A 19916-nucleotide genomic window follows, 5' to 3' on the forward strand; every position below is an offset into this window, starting at 1 on the left:
ATTTTGGCTCTTGAGTCAAGAACCACATTTTCTATACAGGGTGAGTCTTTTGACAACATGAAGAATCAGTATGCAGATTCGGAGTTTGGTAAGTATTGGTTGCAGGCTCTTGCTTCCCAAGGACCCAGCAACTATCTCATTCGTGATGGATTGTTATTTTTTCGTCAGCGTCTATGTGTGTTGCCCTCTCTCAGGCCAACCATATTGCATGATGCACATGATTCTCTCACGGGTGGACACAGGGGTGTGAATACCACATTGGAAAAGATTGAACGATTTTTCTATTGGCCTAAAATGCGAAAAGATGTGTTTAGTTATGTCACACGTTGCACTATATGTCAAAAAGTAAAAGCTCCTCGAGGTAAGCAGCAAGACCTCTCGCTTCCGCTGCCTATTCCCGAGGGACCTTTTCAGGATATCTCTATGGATTTTGTGACTAACTTACCACCAAGTCAGCATTCAAGGAACACTCAATGTTTAACTATTGTTGATCGTTTCAGCAAATTTTGCATGTTGATTCCTTGTAAGGCCACAGGTACTGCACAGAATGTTGCACGATTGTTCATAAAGCATCGGTACCCCCTCTCTGGTTTGCCAAAGTCCATTGTTTCAGATAGGGATATTAAGTTTACGTCCAACTTTTGGCGTGCACTCTTTGAAAATTTTGGCACAAAGTTGAATTTTTCATCCGCTTTTCATCCACAGTCAGATGGTCAAACGGAAATTTATAATCACTTGGCTTTTGATGTGTTAAAGTCTTATGTTCATGATCAGCAGTCTCAATGGGAACTCTATCTCCCATTGGTTCAGGCTATTCTCAATGATTCCTTCTCTTCTGCTATCGGTCGAACTCCGTATGAGGCAGCTTTTGGCCGCCAATTTCAATCATTGTTGACTCGATCGGTCGGTCAAATGCCTGATGCCAATGCTGAGAGTCAGTCATTGGATGAGATTTCTGAGAGTGTGAAGCTTCGGCTAAGCAAGGCTCAGGAATCTTATTCTCGACAAGCTAACAAGCATCGTCAGGAGATCTTGATCAAGGAAGGAGATTGGGTGTATCTACGAATCATGAAACAGCGTCTTCAACAAGTTGGAAAGAAATGTCCTAAGTTATCTTTTCGTATGTATGGTACATTTCCAGTCATCAAAAAGATTAATGAGGTTTCAATGAAATTAAAGTTGCCTAACTCATGGTCAATGCACAACATTTTCCATGTTTCTTGGTTGAAAGTGTTTCAGAGAACACCTCCAAATGACGTTTCGGAAGAAGAAGAACCGGAGATATCGATGAAGCTGAAGTCATGGAGCGGAGTAAGTCTTGTTGCATCGGTTTCGCCATGGTTCGAAGAAACAAGTACGACAGTATTTTTTGAAGTTCAAAGATCAAGGAACCCATGAAGCGGTGTGGGTAGACAAAGAGTTCTTCAAGGATTATCCAGAGTTGTTGGCAGATTACAAGAAAGCCATGCAGCTCGGTACCAGTACCTCACTTTAAAAAGGAGGGAATGTCACGTGACACATCCCAACCCTATGTGTCCGTGGACAAGCTACACCATAGCAGGGTTTCCGTCAAGTCCAGTCAAGTTAGATTAGAAGTGATCTAGCACTTTCGTGAGTCTATTCGTAGACCGTGCATGCCCAGTCACTCAGTATAGATGCATATCCTATGGTTGCACACTGCATAAGCATAAGCATTTCCATCTGATTCCATCAAAGTCAGTTTGGGGATTTTTCAAGTGACTTTATCCCATTTTTTCCTATTTTTGACATTTTTCACTTATGTATTAAGTGACTTTTGTTGGGTACTCAGTAGGGCAAATTGGGTAAGTTAATATATAAGCAAACCCAAGTTAGCACAAATTGGCAGATAAGCAAAGGCACAGCAGGCTTCCCCAAGCAACAGATGTCCCTCCCTCTCAGCAAGACTCTCCCCAAGCCATCTTGGTGAGCCCTCCCCTTCCCTCAGCCATCAGCGTTTTCCATCCTTGCCATAAGGAATCCCTTCCCTTGGCGTTTATTCAGAATCAGCCATCACTAGCCCAGCCCATTGCCTGGCGTTTCCCCCTCTTCAAGCATACCAAAGCCAGCGTTTTTCTGGATCGCTAGAGCATCAGCAGTGGCAGCGTTTTTGCTCAGCTTTCCTAGCGTTTTGTCAGCAGTAGAGAAACCTGTTGTCCAGCGTTTTCTCAGCCAAGGAAACAATCTAAAAACGCAGCCTATACAGCAGATACATCAGCGTTTTTCCCTCATCAATTCAGCCCCTACAAGAACAGTAAAATTCAGCCACAAATCAGCAGGGAAAACAGTCAATTTCAGCCCCCAAAGTAGAGCACCAATTCTCAGCTTTTGCCCTTTGTGGATAGCAGATAAGAGAACATCGAATTCAGCCCTAAGGTCTTCATCGACATCGTCCCCGTTGCATCAGTCCATTGCATACGCATTGTACACCTTTGTGCAATCAAAGTAGACCACTCTCGCCAACGAGAGTGGGACCTTCGGAGGAGGGTTTTACAACCTCTCGGGTGTCGTATCTCTTCTCTCTCCTTCTCTCAGTCTCATTCACTTGCACGCACAATATCCACTCACTTTGTTCGTGATCACAGCACTCTACAAGACGGAAGGCTCTCTCCTTCCCTAAGAACTAAAAGGAACCTTGAGAAAATAAAGATCACTAATCTTGAGAAAATACAACATTCATTCCGTTGCACCTTACATTCCCTCCCATTTAAAATAAAACCCAAGGTAGTTGTAGAAACTCCGGGAGAGGGAAAGGTATTGTTGTAGTGCTTCTGCATCCAAAGCTCTAACTATTAAGTCCCATGTCATGGCAGTGTTATTGACCATAACTATTTTGCCAAACTGAAAACTGACCATCTCTGCAACTTGTCTCATCTTTGTCAAAAGTATTTGTATCACATCTGCAGCTTGATTAGTGCTTTTGTCAAAGTTATTTGTAACTTTGAGCTTTGTCCAATAAGAGATTGAATCTTTATCTGCTTCGAGTGAAATTATTGGTAAATTGACTCAAGTTTTCTGTTGAGTGATGACCATTTGTTGGAAATCTATAAGGTATTCCATTGGTTTGTCTGGAACAGTAAAATCCTCTTGAAGGGATGTCGTAGACTGAGACAAAGTAGTATTTGGAGGTATATCCGTCTGTAAAGGTTTATCACTGGAATAAGTTGTGTCCAAAGATTCAAATGCAATGACTAAAGTCGTGAGGCAAGAGTTTGCATCTGATTTATCCTTTGCACCGTTGAAGGTAAGGATTGGAATCTTCTAAGTTCGATAAAATTATCATTCACCATAGCATATGGTATCCGTTCAGAGAGAGAGACTTTATTCTACAAGGGCGGTGACAAGGCGAGTTTTTTTGCCTGGATCACGGCCAAAGAAGGGGTTATGTGCTTGTTGATTGTCGCACAAGAACCAGAATCGTCTGAATCTTCAGTTATTTCAGCGGGTATTAGGCTTCCAATTGAGAAGGGGGAGGTCGAGGAAGTTGTTGCCTCTTAGACCTCTGAACGATCCTCTTGCACAAGGAAAGGATCAATAAATCTTCAACTTTACGACCATCAGCCAAGAAAGACTTAAATGTAGGGCATGGCTCGCGAGGGGGAACTTGTCCAGCGTCGCGGCATTCACGACCGAGTACTCGACTAGGGTCAGATATATATGCCACTAAGTAAGCCCATCTTGATATCACTGATGATCCTTTGGAAGCTTCATATTGCCGCTTCTGTTGCTAATGATTCCGATAAGAAGTTGGTTGTTTAGAACTGTCGCATTTCCAAAAATATTCATGCTGAGACTTTTGTTGCCCGCACGAAGGTACTTTGTGTCTAGTTGTCTCTGAGAAACCTGCTTTGGGTGAGAAAATTTGAGTTCCGAAGCCTTTGGTTTGAATGGTTCTCCCTGGTCAACCATTGAAGCTTCAAAAGAAGATGGCGGATAGGCAGCATTTATAATCCAAGAAGTAGTAGTATGACTCCGGGAAGAGGTTTGTGTTTGCATCTAATCCAAGGGAGTGTGAATCAATGCGAGGCTTGTTGAAATTGCTGCCATCTGCTTTTTGAGAACTACTATCGGGTCCTTGAGTGCAATAGAGTTCTTGCCATCTTGTGATTCGACCATGCCGACTGCTTAGAGGGAGTAGTTGATAACTTGGGATAAGCTCACGCCGACGCTCGAGAACTGGAACTTGTGCGGGAGTAGGTGTTGCTGTAGAAACAGATTTTGGAACGGGTACAACCGCTAGAATGGGAGCAGGTACGGGAGTTGGGGAATCCGGAACTATGATTACTTCTGGTTCGTGTGCTCAGTCTGGTTCTGCCTCCGGTGTATCGAGAATGATTATAATTTCAGGTGCCGGGAGAGGGTACGCCAACAATTCTGTGTCGAGAACCTCGTCTACATACGAGATGTAGGGGAAAGTTGTCCACCGGTTCTCGTCGGCCATTGCAGGGGATGTACTGCACGCAGGAAAGAAGCGGCAAGGGACCAAAATTGCCAGCCCTGGGAGGAAGAGCAGCGTGCGATATCTACAAGCGCTGGGTTGGAGGCATTTTGTTTACGTAGAGGTTTTGTGGCTGGAGGTTCTGAAGGGTGTTCACATTAAAGGGTTAATGGCCACTTAATACGGAAATTGAGGGTACTCATGTAGCGTTAATAAAACTGAAACTGCTCGTTAATTTACTTTGCGTAAAAAACTTCACGAAGGGGCAGCCAGCACAAGGCAGCCAGACAGTGAAAGGATGCAACGCTTGGAGATGGCATCGCGAAGGGGTGCGTCGCGAAGGGTATCCAGCCAACGAGGAGACACTTGCCCGCCAGGAGTGTGTCCGTTCACTTGAAAGAGCGCAAGCACACGGGTGGCAAGAGGTGTAACTTGACAAAGGGGTGCGAGCTTTTCGGGTACCCTGCACACACATTTGTGTTCTATTTTCTTTATGCAGAATTGAGAAAGAAGGTTTAGGTTACCTCATACGCATAGGTGTGTATGTACCATCTTTCTTCTGCTTCCATGCAACTCTGGGAAGGAGGGGAGAGGTAGCGGTGAGGGTGAGAGGCTCACAACCTTCGGGTCCCAAGAAAAAAGTTTGCTATGATACCACTGTAAGGATTCTAGTTACTAATCCTTAATTAAGTACTTCAACTCATGATTAAGACTTAAGAAACTTGAATTTAACTCAAAGACAAGACTCAGTAAGACTTAAGAAACTTGAAACTTGAACTTAACTCAAAGACAAGACTCAGAAGACTCTTTGTTTGATTGATTGAATGTGTTACTAGGGTGTTCTTATATAGAAACTGAAGAGACGATGAAAAGACATGACCATAGGTCAAGAGACATGACTCTAGACCAAAAGTCGTGTCTTTTGCTGTAGAGTTGTAACCCTTCGGCATAAAGGTGCACCCATTCGCTAAAGAGGCATGGCTATTCGCCGAACAGGTACGACTCTTGGGCGAAGAGACGCATCCTTTGGATCTAGTCGTCTCTGATCTGGTGCGTCTTCATATCTACAAAAAAATCAAGCAAGAAGGTAATACCAGATAAAGAATACGTCACAATCGTGACATTTCCCCGAAGCTCTTGAGGGTATTAGAGATCAATTAGGGTCAAAACCCTAAACATGCAAAAATACAGCTTCTGTTTTGAGCTCCATTTCGCATGTCGATGGCATCCGTAGCAAGCCCTCAAGCTCCCGCACTTGTAGGGCTACTTGCCCTTTGAATCGGACAAGATTTTTCACGTGAAATCTCTCTGAATTCGCTTGCACCTGCGAGGGATTAGCAACTAGCTAATCCAATACATGTGCAAGCTCTCGAGCTCACGCACCTATAGGGCTACTTGCCCTTTAAATCGGACGAGATTTCTCGATTGAAATCTCTTCGAATTCATTTGTACTTGAGGAGATCAGCAACTAACTAATCCAATACCTGTGCAAGAGGCTCTTGCCTCGGCAATCGTGCATGCGATATGGACCACTACCTCTACACTAAGTGTCGCGTGACACATACAACCCTTTGTGTCCGTGGACAAGCTACAGCACGACAAGGGTTCAGTCAGTCAAGTCAGTCTAGATTTAGAAGTGATCTAGCACTTTTGTGAGTCTGTTCGCAGACCGTGCATGTCCAGTCACTTAGTGTAGATGCATATCCTCTGGTTGCACACAACATGATCATAAGCATTCCCATCAGAATCCATTAGAATCCTTCAGGGGAATTTTCCAATGCATTTAGCCTATTTTCCCTATTTTTGACATTTTTCACTTATTATTTTTAAGTGACTTTTGTTGGAAAGTAGGTAGGGCAAATTGAGTAAGTTTGTATATAAGCAAACCTAGACTAGCACTAAATGGCAGAAGAGGCAACAGAAGCCAAGCTCAGCAGGCAACAAGACTACTTGGTGGATTCCCTCCAAGCAAGAAGCAAGATTCCCCCGCAAGATCCTCTCAAGCCTAGGTTTTTGCAGAGCATAACCCTCGCGTTTTTACATCTAAACACCATCGCCAAAAGACCCCAGCAGATAGCGTTTTTGCATCATCATCATCGCCACAAGAACCCCATCAGATAGCGTTTTTGCAGAGCTCCCCTTCGCGTTTTTGGATTGTCACAGCGTTTGCAAATTGCAGTGTTTTCAGCCACAGCCGTGCAGGATTTCAGCAGTAGAAAGACCTTCAAGTTCAGCCATAAAAAAGTAGTAGATTCAGCCCAAAAAGACCATCAGTTTTCAGCCTAAAGAAACCTCTGATTTCAGCCCTAAACCTGCAGATTTTCAATGACAAAGACCCACCGAAAACAGCCCCAAAATCAGCGTTTTGGACGAGTCGCAAATTTCAGCACATAGAATTTTTGGATAGCAGTAGAAAGATTGCTGATTTCAGCCCTTAGGTCGGTCTCGTCTCACCCTCGTCATCGTGGACATAGCCTAGACTTGCATCAGTCGCATGCATTCAGTTTGTGCAATCATAAGTAGACCACTCTCGCCGACGAGAGTGAGGCCTTCGAAGGAGGGTTTTACAACGTCTTTGGTGTCGTATCTCTCTTCTCTCTATCTCTCAGTCTCATACACTTGCACGCACAGTGTCCATTCACTTTGTTTGTGATCATAGCATTCTCTCAGTAAGAACGGAAGGCTCTACCTTCCATAAGAACAAAAGGAACCTTGAGCACAGTTCGGAGCACTCATCTTGAGCAAAGCGCAAACATTCATTCCGGTGCACCTTACATTGGTAACAAAGCTTTAGCAGTGTTCTGTATCACTGAAGGAAAGAACCACAAGAATAACAAAAAGAAAAATTGCTTGTTGCGGTCGATTCCTTCGGCGTGTCGATTCCTAATCGTGTTTTTGAAGAGTGACAGGAATCCCAGGAAAGAAGGGCTTGTCCAGCCTCCCCTTGTGCCTCTTTTCACTCATTGAGAGCAGACTGTGCACTTAGCGGCCGGCCAATCGACGTGAGGTGGGAAAAAGCAACCTTGGTGTGAGCGCAAGGCCGCCAAGGGGTGCGCCCGCGGAAAGGAGTAGAACTCGGGTGAAGAGAAGATCCTTCTCAAACATAGAATGCAAGCGAAAGAAAACCCCAAAAACCAAGACCCCCAAGAACCCAAGTTCCTCGTGAACTTAAGAACCCAAGACCACAAGAACCCACCACTTCAGAATGGTCATCACTCGAAGCGGAACGGATACTTTGCTTAGAGGTGATGAGCATGAGAGGCGAAGAAGAATTTTCCTCACCATGAGGTTTTTCCGACCCTCCCTCTTCCCCATCTACATCAAGGATTGCACTATCTCCTATGGAGGCTTTTGACCAGATGTTTATGGAAAGGAAGTTAGAACGCGAAGCAAGAAGAGCAGAAAGAAAAGCAGAAATGAAGCGCGAACACCAAGAAAGAATGGCAGCCATAGCACGTGAGAGCGAGCAAGCACGCTTTGAAGCCAAAGAACGACAAGCCAAATTGGATCGTGAGCACGCAAAAAGACAAGCAGAGAACAAAGCAATACAAGAACACAGCGACCGACACAACAAAGAGTTCTGGCGACTCTTTTCTCAAGTTCAGACACAGATGCAAGAGATTTGGGGAACGGAGACTCTCTCAGTCTCTTCTTCTCCCAAGCATGACACACAAGATTTGCATGATTGTGAGAAGCGTGATGGATTGAATGATGATGATAAGCATGATGATTTGAATGACAATGATTTGCATGATGATTTGGTTGATAATGACAAGCATGATGATTTGCATGATCAAGCTGTGATTTCTCACAAGCATGATGAGTTGCATGAAGATGATGTGATTGTTCACAAGGATGATGTGTTAGTGGATGCTTTTTCTAGCGAAGCTAGCCTCGTTGTAGATTCGATCAATCACGAAGAACCGATCTTGGCTTTCGAGTCGAGGTCCAAAGAACACCCTCAGGAAGAACCGATCTTGGCTCTCGAGCTTAGGTCCAAAGGACCCTTACAGGAAGTATTATGTGTTCGCATGATTAGTAAGCACATATTTTACGAGTGTTTCATTCGTGATCGTTTCCTGCATTTTAGTCAACGTCTTTATGTGATCCCTTTTCCTAGGCATGACATATTGTACGTTGAGCACGTTTCACTCATGAATGAGCACGAATGTATGTGGATTTCTCATGAAAAGCTGAAAAGTATGCATTCAAGGAAGTCACATTCCATGTCTCTTCCTTGGCATGGCACATTTGTAGAGAGAGCACATGAGAGTATGAGCATCGAGCATGGGCATTTCCGTTGTGAATTGCCACAGTTAATTGCTTTAGATCAAAAGAGAAAGATTCGATCTCATTGTTTGCGTGTGTGTAATGAATGGTCTGGCACTCCGTCTCTTTGTTCATCTACATTGCATGCACAATCTTTGAAGAAGACTAAGATTTTTTTCACTCGCTTTACATGGAATAGGTATGTTCATGGTTTTGTGTTGGAAATGGTTTCAAGAATTTTCAACCATGGACATTCTTGAAGACGAAAGAAGCATGACTAAAGATGAAGTTGAAGCATCGAAGGAGCCACAGGAGACACTGTGTCGCTTTCGGCGCAGCCCAAAGAAGCAAGCGTTGCAAACCTTTATGAAGTTCAAGTACCGCACGACCCACACCTCAGAGTGAGCCGGCGAAGAGTCCCTTCCAAGATTCCAGATGCTATTGGCGATCTCCCTGGACGCCATACAGTTCGGTACCAGTACCTCACTTTGAAAAGGAGGGGATGTCACGTGACACATCCAACCCTATGTGTCCGTGGACAAGCTACAGCACGACAAGGGTTCAGTCAGTCCAGTCAGTCTAGATTTAGAAGTGATCTGGCACTTTTGTGAGTCTGTTCGCACACCGTGTTGCTAAATTGGCTTTATCTGACATAAAAATAATTCTAATTGAATTATTGGATTTATAAGTGAGAGGGTTTTCTAGCTTGGAACACCAAGGAAAAATAATTCTAAATGAATCATTGAAATTTTAAGTGAGAGGGTTTTCTCACTGGAGACATCCGAGTACAGAGTATTCCTAGTGCGTCATTCAAAGTAATGACGGGAGCACTGTGAACGGGAATATCTGTAAGGCCACCAGGAGCATCACATCGAATGGGTGACAGGGAGCATCGGGAAGAAGTATCCGATCATCCAGGAACGGACATCTCTGATGCGTCATGGACATCTCTGATGCGTCATAGGATGGGTGACATAGAGCATCGTGAAGGGGATTGTACCGTAAGTTCGGTAGGAAAGGACTAGGTGATGGGTATTCCTGATGTGTCACAAGGTGGGTGACGGGTGCATCAGAAAGGGGATATCCATAGTCGAGAGGAAATCTGAACTGGAAAGAGGAATACGCGTAAAGACGCAAGCACAAGAATAAAGATGGGTTCTGAGAAGCTTTTCTTAAAAAGCGGAATATTTTAACGAGTTTTTCGGAAAGAGTAGACGTTTTCCCGTGAGGAATCTATGTTTGCATTGCATTCGTGCATGTGGTTGCATCCAGGGACGCCTGGGAAGTGCTGTGAAAGCATTGTTTTTAACTTATAAGGTTTAATTGAGTTTTTGGACAGGTTCTGACCAATTTTTAAAATATGCCAGCCGTCCACTTAATAAGTGGGCAGCCACTTAGAAAATAAAGCAACAGAACCAACCAACGAATTCTCTCTTCTTATTTCGAATAGAACAGAAAAAAAAAACAAAAAAACGGCCGCGATCTCTCCGCGAGCAGCTATTCGTGTCGTGGCGAAGGAGCTATAAAAGCACCACATGCCCTCACTGAAGGGAGGTTGCCAACGCCAGCAAGAGAAGACTCTGCCGCCAGAAGACGCGAGAGATCGCGAGATTACGAAGCACGGAAGTCGCTTTTCTCGCAAAGGAGAGACAGGTACCTATTGTGGATTCGCCATACGAATTGTTGTCGTGTGTTTGCGTGTGTGTTTGCAGGTACTTCATCGCGAAGGAGAAGCGAGAAGGCTTCGGCCTACGCTTTGGAATTCCGGAAACGGAATTCGGAAATTGTCTGCGGAGTCTCAACTCCGAGTACATACGGAAAAAGGATTGAGAGCTTGTCTCTCGGATTTCCCTTACGGGAAGGAACGACCATCGAGTCAGAGATTTAGAACAGAGGGTTTTCTCCGGTTCTTGTGCTTGTAAAAAGATTCTCCCTAATAAAGAATTCTCTTTAAGGGGGGGGACCAGCCAATCTTCTGGTCCCAGTACTGTGCCGATCTTCTCACTCTCTCTCTCTCACTATATATTTCTCTCTATATCCTTTGGCTTCAATATTAAGTGATAAATTCTATTTATCCGAGTATATTTTATATTGTTATGGATTGTCACAGCGTTTGCAGATTGCATCGTTTTCAGCCACAGCCGTGCAGGATTTCAGCAGTAGAAAGACCTTTAAGTTCAGCTATAAAAAAGTAGCAGATTCAGCCCGGAAAGACCATCAGTTTTCAGCCTAAAGAAACTTCTGTTTTCAGCCCTAAACCTGCAGATTTTCAGCGACAAAGACCCACCGGAAACAGCCCCAAAATCAGCGTTTTGGACTAGTCGCAGATTTCAGCCCGTAGCGTTTTGGGACAGCAGTAGAAAGATTGCAGATTTCAGCCCTTAGGTCGGTCTCGTCTCACCGTCGTCATCGTCAACATAGCCTAGACTTGCATCAGTCGCATACATTCAGTTTGTACCAGTTTGTGCAATCATAAGTAGACCACTCTCGCCGACGAGAGTGGGGCCTTCGGAGGAGGGTTTTACGTCTTTGGTGTCGTATCTCTCTTCTCTCTATCTCTCAGTCTCATACACTTGCACGCCCAGTGTCCATTCACTTTGTTTGTGATCATAGCATTCTCTCATTAAGAACGGAAGGCTCTACCTTCCATAAGAACAAAAGGAACCTTGAGCACAGTTCGGAGCACTCATCTTGAGCAAAGCGCAAACATTCATTCCGCTGCACCTAACACTAAGCGAGCTAAAGATGTAGTTTGTTGATTATGGTCCTTTATGTGGATGATATGTTAATTGCCGAAAAATGTAGGTATGAGATTTCAGCCTTGAAGTCAGAGTTACATGCGAACTTTGAAATGAAAAACATGGGTGAGGCAAGCCATATCCTTCGCATGCACATTAGACAAGACAGATCCAAGAAAATGGTCTTTCTGTCTGAATCTGAGTACATTGCTGAAGTGCTCAAGCGTTTCAATATGGAGAGGGAAGGCATTGAGAACTCCATTGCCTCCGTATGTGAAGCTTTCTAAAAATGATTGCCCTAAGTCTGAAAAGGACAAGGCTAAAATGGCCACAATGCCTTATTTATTTGCAGTTAGGAGTTTGATGTATGCCATGATTGCTACACATCCTGATATTGCTTTTATAGTGGGAGTCGTTAGCAAATATATCTCAAACCCAAGCAAGAAACATTGGGAGGCAATGAAAGGGATTATGCAACATTTGAATGGTACACAAGACATGTGCATTTTCTTTGAAAGAAAAAAACCATGTGTAATAGGTTACACAGATGCAGATTAAGCAAGACAATCGGACAAGAGAAGGTCCACTTTAGGCTATGTCTTTGAATTCACTCGAGGTGCAATTTCATGGTGATCTCGTTTGCAAGATTGCGTTACCTCATCTACTACAGAGGCTGAATATGTTGCAGCTTCAAAAGCTTGCAAGGAAGCTATATGGCTTGGTCGGCTAGCGAGAGACTTGGGAATCAGTGTTGAGATGCCTCTGTTACATTGTGATAGCCAAAGTGCTATACAATTGGCAAAGAATCCAGTGTTTCATGCAAAGAGAAAGCGTGTGGATATGAAGTATCACTTCATTCGTGAGGTGCTTAGAGGACGAGCAATTGCAGCTTGCCAAGATTCACACCCATGAGAATCTTGCTGATCTTCTAACAAAGAGCTTACCTTCAGGGCAGTTTGCACATTGTAGGGCACTCATGGGCGCAGGGTAGATGATCATGGTCATTGTCTACTTGTATTGTATGTATATATACATTGTCACCCCAGCTTAAAGGCACAATTGTCCTTTAAGTGGGAGGTTGTTAAGGTAAAAAAGCCCAATGTGCCGCGCATAAGTGTTGGGCGGCTAAACACTAACAGGGAATTAACACTGACCATTCATTTTACATAAAACAATAAGGACTCATAACCCTAAACGCTAATGTGTTTGGAGTCCACCACAACCTGTGTCTCCTCTCTTCTTCTCTCTTCTCCAGTGCTGCACACACACGCGCTCTCGCTTGCGCACTTCACACGCTCACAAAATCGCCAATACTAAATCCCCTAAGCTCTAAGACACTGGTACATGCAAGATTGGCTCCGGAAGTTGATGTTGCATGTCTGTTTGGCACGCAAAGCCATTCGCGTGACAGTTAGCAAGGCCGTTGACATGCTGTCAACAGGACAGCTTATAGAGACTAGATGAAGGCCTCTTTGGTTGGCAAGTCTCGTGTCAGAATTGTGCGTATCTTCCCCCAAGGGAGAAGCTGTTTCAAAGCTCAGATTGAGACGTCGGACCAAGCAGATTAATTCCTAGGAGGAGCAGAGATTTCTGCTATACGCACCAATGAAGATAGGGCATGGATCTATCTGCTCTGCAGAGAGGTTACCTGGCCTCACTGCAGAGCTTTGGCTGTATCTTGCAGAGACTGGGAGGAGTCTTGGTGGACTTTTAGATGAGAGAAAGACCCCAGTAGATGGAGGCCAAACTCACGCCATGAAAGTCATCCTTCACTCCTTTCATGAAGGATTCTCCCAGCTTCATTTCTCTCCCAGCCATCCATGGAGGAGACGACATCTGGCAGAGATAAAAGCGTGTCCACTAGGACCATTAACCACCACAACCTTCCAGTCCCTGCAGACTACTAGAAGCCTCAAAATTATCTAACCATCCAGAACCTAACATGCCAATTGTTGCAGACATCAGAAATCTCAAAGTACAGCACCATCACTTTTGAGTGCTAGGATGATCACCATCATAAGGAGTAGCCAAGCCTCTGAAATGGTGGCCTACATCTCGTCAATATATGAAGACTACCCCAGAAAAATCAATCTGAAGTGCATCCAAACAACTCAACATGGTTCATTGTGCAAGTGAGGGGCAAGGCCTCATTCTGTGTAGGCCCGAACAATACGGTTTCACTTGATGACCAAATCAAGGGCTCTCTCTCAACCTTCTGGAGCAGATCTAGCATCAGATTGTGGAGTAAATCAAAACCAGACACACAGCCAAAATAGCACATAACCGCAGAAAAGGTGGGCAACACCAACTGTGCATCAGTGAAGATCAAACAATGCAACGGCTGCCAATATCCACCATTCTAGGCATACAATCAAAAAAGGCCGAAACATGGAGAAATTTGAGAGCTCCTCACCTCAAAACTGACAAATACAGTGAGCTTGGCAATAAGCGTTCTGCTAGGAGCCTCCAGATCTATGATACACAAGCCACCCTCAGATCAGAGCAAGAGCACAACATATTAAGCTACTCAACTCCTGTCACAAATACCATCCAACCAGCATAGGTGAAGTGCCAGACCATAACCATCGCCAGGGAGAGAGCACAAAAATGCCTTACTTCACAGGTAATGTAAACAAAACCGTGTCTAAAAGGATCTGGTTGACAAGAAGAGTTCTGCCCACTAAGAGGTAACAGAGCTGTAACCAGATAAAACCCTCACCAGAAGTCACATGCAGGCATCCTCAATCCATACACGAAGGCCAAAGAATTTGTTCCATTCGATACAAGCACCAAACACAATGCTAAAAGAGGTCATGCATCCTGTAAGGCATTGAAAACTGAAAAAAGAAAATAATACTACCCAATAGCCTTCGGCAGGTCAAAAAAACCTTTTAGTTTCACTTAACAATAAAGGCAGTTGTTGCATGAGAGATGACTGTGTGACATAAATATAAGAAGAACATGGCCATTAAGCGGTGAGTGTGGAAATCTGTTAAGCCAAATTTCCTACCATGTTTCAATGGCTTGTTGAACACTAGAAGCCCTTCCACATTGAGAAAAAGCTCGAGCCCTACCAAAGTCCTCCTCAATTTCAAAAACTTTGGGTGCAGTGTTTGCACAGTTCTTGCAACCTTCAAAAAAAAGCAAGTAGAAGAGTATTAGCTCAGCACTAATCAAGAAAGGAGTCAATTTCCTAATTTCAAATCAAGATAGCTTGCCTATGCAGCTGAACTCATCAACAAAAACATGATCTCGCGGTCTGCTCACATCTAAGAATGGGTTCACAGATGTCAAAGAGTAACCATTGATTTCATCATACACCATTCGTTGGATTGGATCACTTAAAACCTGCAATATCGAAAAAAACATGTTTTAGATATATAGCACTGTCAATCTACAAATCCAAGACAGTAAAATTTCTGTTCCATTTTTATTACTATCATTCGTCTTAGAAAGGACTGCCGAACAAACGGGACTTGAGGATAGTGTTTAATCATTGTTAATAAAACACCACTGATAGCAATTACGGCATTGGCATCTTATTAACCGAATCAGAACAAGCAAAACCAAAAGGCAACACTTCTAACTGTAAGCTGCCGGTAGGAGACATAAACTAGTGGGTTGTAATTATAGCTGGCTGTCCAGCTACTACTATGACAAAATTCATAACTAGATCCAAGTCTAGATCTGAGAAACCACTAAGCTTGGCAGCAAAAGCACCCTTCAAAACGTATGAAAAACCTTTCCTTGTGACCTTCCTTTCTCCTCGTAGGTTCTCTCGAAGTTTATCAAATGAAATTTACCTTCTCTTATGATCCCAACGTTGACATTGTAATGAAAGTCCTCTTCGTCCACACAAACTCGTTCTACTAAAAACACCCCAAGAGAACAGGCCAAGGCAAATCAATAAAGATGCGTTACAATAGAGGCATGTATCAAAAGGTATAACCAAACTAAAGTGAAGCAGAGGCAAAGAGGTAAGGGGTCTGGAACACCAGAATGGGGCCCCATTAGGACCCATTCCAGCAATTGTCACTGCCTCTGCCCTTGGGGGCGATTACGCTCAAAAGAGCCATGGCACTAAGCCACACAAGGTATGCCTTCATAAGATCAGAAAATTCTGAACTTACGAATTATAAGAGAGGCTAGAACACTCACAAAAATACAACAGCAAGGGACACAAGGAGACAGATGAAGGAAAAACTCAATCACTATATTTGTCATTAAACAAAAATACTTAAGAATAAACCATTATTCACTTGAAAATGCTTTTAGAAAAGGCATAGGCAAAATAACTTTTAAGTTAAGAGGCTTACCTGAATAAAACTTTGAAGCAAGTACTCAACTTTTAACAAAACAAGGAAAAGACATCACGACTTATTCCTAGAATTCAGATGCAACCTTAACTTACTGCTTGTCCAAACAGGAAGAACAAGATTATCACCTTTATCATGCATAGCCTGGACAACAGCTATGACATCCATACTCACGTCATCGGTACTCAAAATTAGGTGCACATTAATATACAATTTATTCGTGATTAGAACGTACTTTAAAAAACCCACGAACTGAGTTTCTATCAAGCTGCACAACATACTCTAGAAAACCAACGAACTAGGTTTCTATCAAGCTGCACAAGGTCCCCACCGAGGGCTTCATACACAGCCTGCTAGCTGTCCGCAAATCAAGGACACCAGAAAAGGCACCTACCAAGGCTCAACAATCTCTCTTTCAACAACATTACATGAGAGGTACAGAGGTGAGCATATTGAGTGAACAATCTCGGCGTATTTGCAAATACTACAATCTACAACATCATACTAGTAATTCCAGTCCTAGATTGGTATGTGTGTGTGCTCCACTCTGGGACAAAGTAAAGCGGCTACGTTGAATTATGGGCCCCCTGGGAGAAATTTGCATTTTGCAATCATTGAGTATCTTTCTTTCCTTCCATCATCTCTCAAGCATTTTGTTCAGGAACCCACTAACACTGTAGTGTTAAAAGGTACTCCTAGATAACTCCACATCTATTTTCCTTTCATTGCCTGATTTTATTGAATCAATACAAAAAAGCCACTGATCTCGAAAACAGTCAGATCTTCCCAAATCATATTTTCACGGCTTGTCACAATATCTTTAGTTCGGATACCATAACCTAGACCTGTTAAAGTAGTTTCTTCAAATGTATCATGAATTACCGAACAATTTGTGGGATCACGCTTCTTCACATTCAATACCGCAGAAGAATCATGAGGAGAAGACAAATTTAATCATCTCAATGCACACTAATCCCAAAAACTTTAAATCCTAACACCTATACAATCACAACATGTCATAAAAATCAGTATATCAGATGGTAACTCAATCCTAGCCTCTATTAGATCGCCAATGTGAGTTACAACAATTAGCATACTCCATCAGATGGTAACTCTTAAGAAACGACTACAAAACACGATTAGAGTTTGTTCAACTGTTGAAGTAATTTGAGACAAAAAATAAATTGTAGCCCTCTCTTGCAGAGGTGATTGTAGCCCTATGGGCAGTTTTCATTAACTAGTAGAAGGATCTCTTTCTCGGAAAAAAAAAAAAAATTGAGAAAAAATAAATTGTAGGCATCCTACCATAAGCATGCTTAGCACACAACCTAAAACACTCTCAAACTCATCTTGCAAAGACACAGGAACAAGCAGTCCCACATTCGCATAAAATACACATTTCTTTGATCTAAGAAGCCCTTACCTCATAGACTTCATTGATAAACATGCAGAATGTAGTTGTCTCAGCATCTACACCTGCCAGATCTGGATGACAGGCCTTCATGCAAGAGTAGTACGCCCTCTTGATCTCCTCAGCAGTTGCATCATGGGGCTGCAACATAATGAATGACATGAACTTTCATCCCTTTAAGCATTTCCAGGTAGAATAGAGGAGCATGACATCACAATTTGGATTCAGCACATCAATTAAGAGAGAAATTCAAACAGGAGGTCTACTTCTACAGCTCTCCAAGCTAGTGATTTCACATTTTCACTCATCTCACAACAGCCCCCCAAGCAACGAGTGGCCCTACTGACAAGAATGTCTATGTTTAGGAGCTTGCTTGGAAGCATATGGCACGCATTAAGTGTACTCAGCTTGCCCATTCAGCCACTGCTTACCTACCATTCAGATACATAACAAAATGACTATTTTCAGTTGCAGTAGCAACAAAATGAGAATAGTCGCCACAACTAGCATTTCCTCTAAAACTTGAAGAGCAAGTAAATTCCATCCTCATGAAAAAATCAGTGCAAAAGTGTTAGGACTAGCATCCCTGATCGAATTCATTTTCTCATGAATGGAAACTAACATAAATTGATCCACAGATAGAAGGCAATTTCAAGGACGTGAAGTGTGTATGGCCTAAAACATCTCAACAAGCATTGTCCATAACTAGTTAATTTTGGTTGACGAACTCGATCATTGTGATACAGCCTTCATAGTTTCTTTTGATGCATATAAACAGCCCAAATTTAGCACAACATGGTATTACCATATATGGGTGATCATAGCCTAGTGTGTTTACATGCAATTACTCCAGATACATCATTGGATTGCCACACTCAGCTTTGCATACTTGCAATGGCACAAGCACACAAATTTCTATAAGCTTACCACACCGAGAACAGAGTAATAATCATCTGCAATGTCATCTCCCTGCAGATCAACATCCATTTCTGGGGCAGTAGGGCTTTCTACAGCTGCAACAACCACCTTGAAACCAGATGCAGACCTTTGTCGGGACCATCTTAATGCCACAAATGAGGCCCTCTGAGAAGCCTTCATGGTGTGACCTTTCCATTCAATAAGAGAGACACCCCTTCTCAAGCGCGCTCTGTTAATCTGAAGATAGCAGCTGGAATAAGAGAAGCAAGCGATGGCAGAGAAGCTTCTGCTACAGGGGTTCGTAGAAGCTCTGAGTTCAAAAAAAGACTCCATTTTCGCTAAAGAAGGTGCTCTCTCTCTCTCTCTCTCTCTCTCTCTCTCTCTCTGAAGGGATTTGCGACGAATTCACTTCTGTTCTCTCTCTCTCTCCCCCCCTTCTCTCCCTCAGCAATTGGCAGCCTGTACGCTGGTCGCGCCGTCTCAGCTGAGCAGGTGGCTGGCAGTTGGAAGGAACCGAGGCGAGGCAGTTGGCGGGACCAGCTGCCTAGATTCTTTCGTGGGATTCAAATGCACAGCCTCATGTTCAGAATCGTGTGTTGGCGAAATGCTTCCACACGCCGGTATCCTCCACACACACTGTCCAGTGTCCACACACACGCCCACATTGACGTGAGACCAAAACACTCCTCAACAGACTAGTAGGTGATACGATCTTTTAAAAAGAAAAGAAGACACAAATCCAGGTTGATGCTCGCTACGAAAAAAAAAAATTGGAGGTGAGAAGCGGCCAACGCCGAGCGGATTGGAGGGGTGAGCTGTTGGGGCTGCGCGACGAGCAGATGAAGATAGCGCGAGGCTCCGGACGATGTCGATCGCGGTGGCTGTTGTGTATCTGCTCTGCTGTACTCGCCTAGCTATTGTGTATCTCTGTACCCACAGGTCTCCGGATTATGCAAAGCAACGCATGGGTTTTGTTAGAGAGAATGCGGAATGGACACTCCTGCATCAGTCACATCTGACCACTATCAAAGCACCATTGCATGACCCCACTCCCCCCGACAGAGATGTTCGAGAAAGATCATCAATTGACCAATACCATAGTATGGACTCCCAGCCACCGTCGGTCGCCCATATTACTGGGTATGGTCAATTGATGACCCATACTATTGGGAATGGTCGGTTGAGGACCATTCCCTACCCCAACATAGTTGCACGCGGGAAGCGCTATATTTTGAGGGGGGAGGGAGGGGGAGGTTTTTTCTGTTTTTCAAAAATACTATAGTAATTAATTTTTGCATGTGAAAAACAGTACTATGTTTTTAAAACAAGAATAAGAAATGCTAAAGAATTTAAGATATTGGAGAGAGGAGAGGGGGGGGGAGGGGGGAGGGATAATTTTCCCTTTTTTCCAAAAATACTATGCTATTCAATTTTCGTATGTGAAAAAACATTACTATTCTTTTAAAACAAGCATAAGAAAAAAATTAAGATGACCTACTCACAAATAAAGAATAATATTGTATGTTACAAAGGGAGAGGGGGAGGGAGGGGGTCCCAAGAAACAAGTGCAAAAGTAATGATAATAGTCTTAGTTTTTCAATCTCTATATTTAGTGTTAAAGAACAAAAGCTTAACCATCATTGCCTTAGCTTCATAGCTAAATAAGCCAACCAAACACTAGGGCCTTTGCCACTAAAAAGTCAAAAATCATGACACTAACGTTCACATATACCACTATATTAGTGGAAACTTAAAAAGAGGAGTGAATATGAACAAGAGATACGAATAGACAACATGTACGTGTATGC

The 19916-nt window shown here is 43.3% G+C and overlaps 1 protein-coding gene across 1 annotated transcript in view; it reads right to left on the minus strand.

Annotated features, from left to right (window-relative positions):
- The window catches only part of LOC147465167 (DNAJ heat shock N-terminal domain-containing protein), a 55308-nt gene extending 36578 nt beyond the window's left edge, over nt 1–18730 (minus strand). The window contains exons 1-4 of the mRNA XM_086518604.1: nt 18118–18730; nt 17203–17331; nt 14682–14811; nt 14474–14594 (exon numbers count right to left, since the gene is read on the minus strand). Of these exons, the coding sequence (XP_086374730.1) occupies nt 14474–14594; nt 14682–14811; nt 17203–17331; nt 18118–18441 (704 nt within the window). The 5' untranslated portion in view covers nt 18442–18730. The remainder of the gene's footprint in view (nt 1–14473; nt 14595–14681; nt 14812–17202; nt 17332–18117) is intronic.
- Between the last annotated feature and the right edge of the window lie 1186 nt (nt 18731–19916).

The sequence above is a fragment of the Adiantum capillus-veneris genome, chromosome 1 (genome assembly GCF_014529385.1).
Source record: "Adiantum capillus-veneris isolate H3 chromosome 1, ASM1452938v2, whole genome shotgun sequence".
Lineage (NCBI taxonomy): Eukaryota > Viridiplantae > Streptophyta > Polypodiopsida > Polypodiales > Pteridaceae > Adiantum > Adiantum capillus-veneris.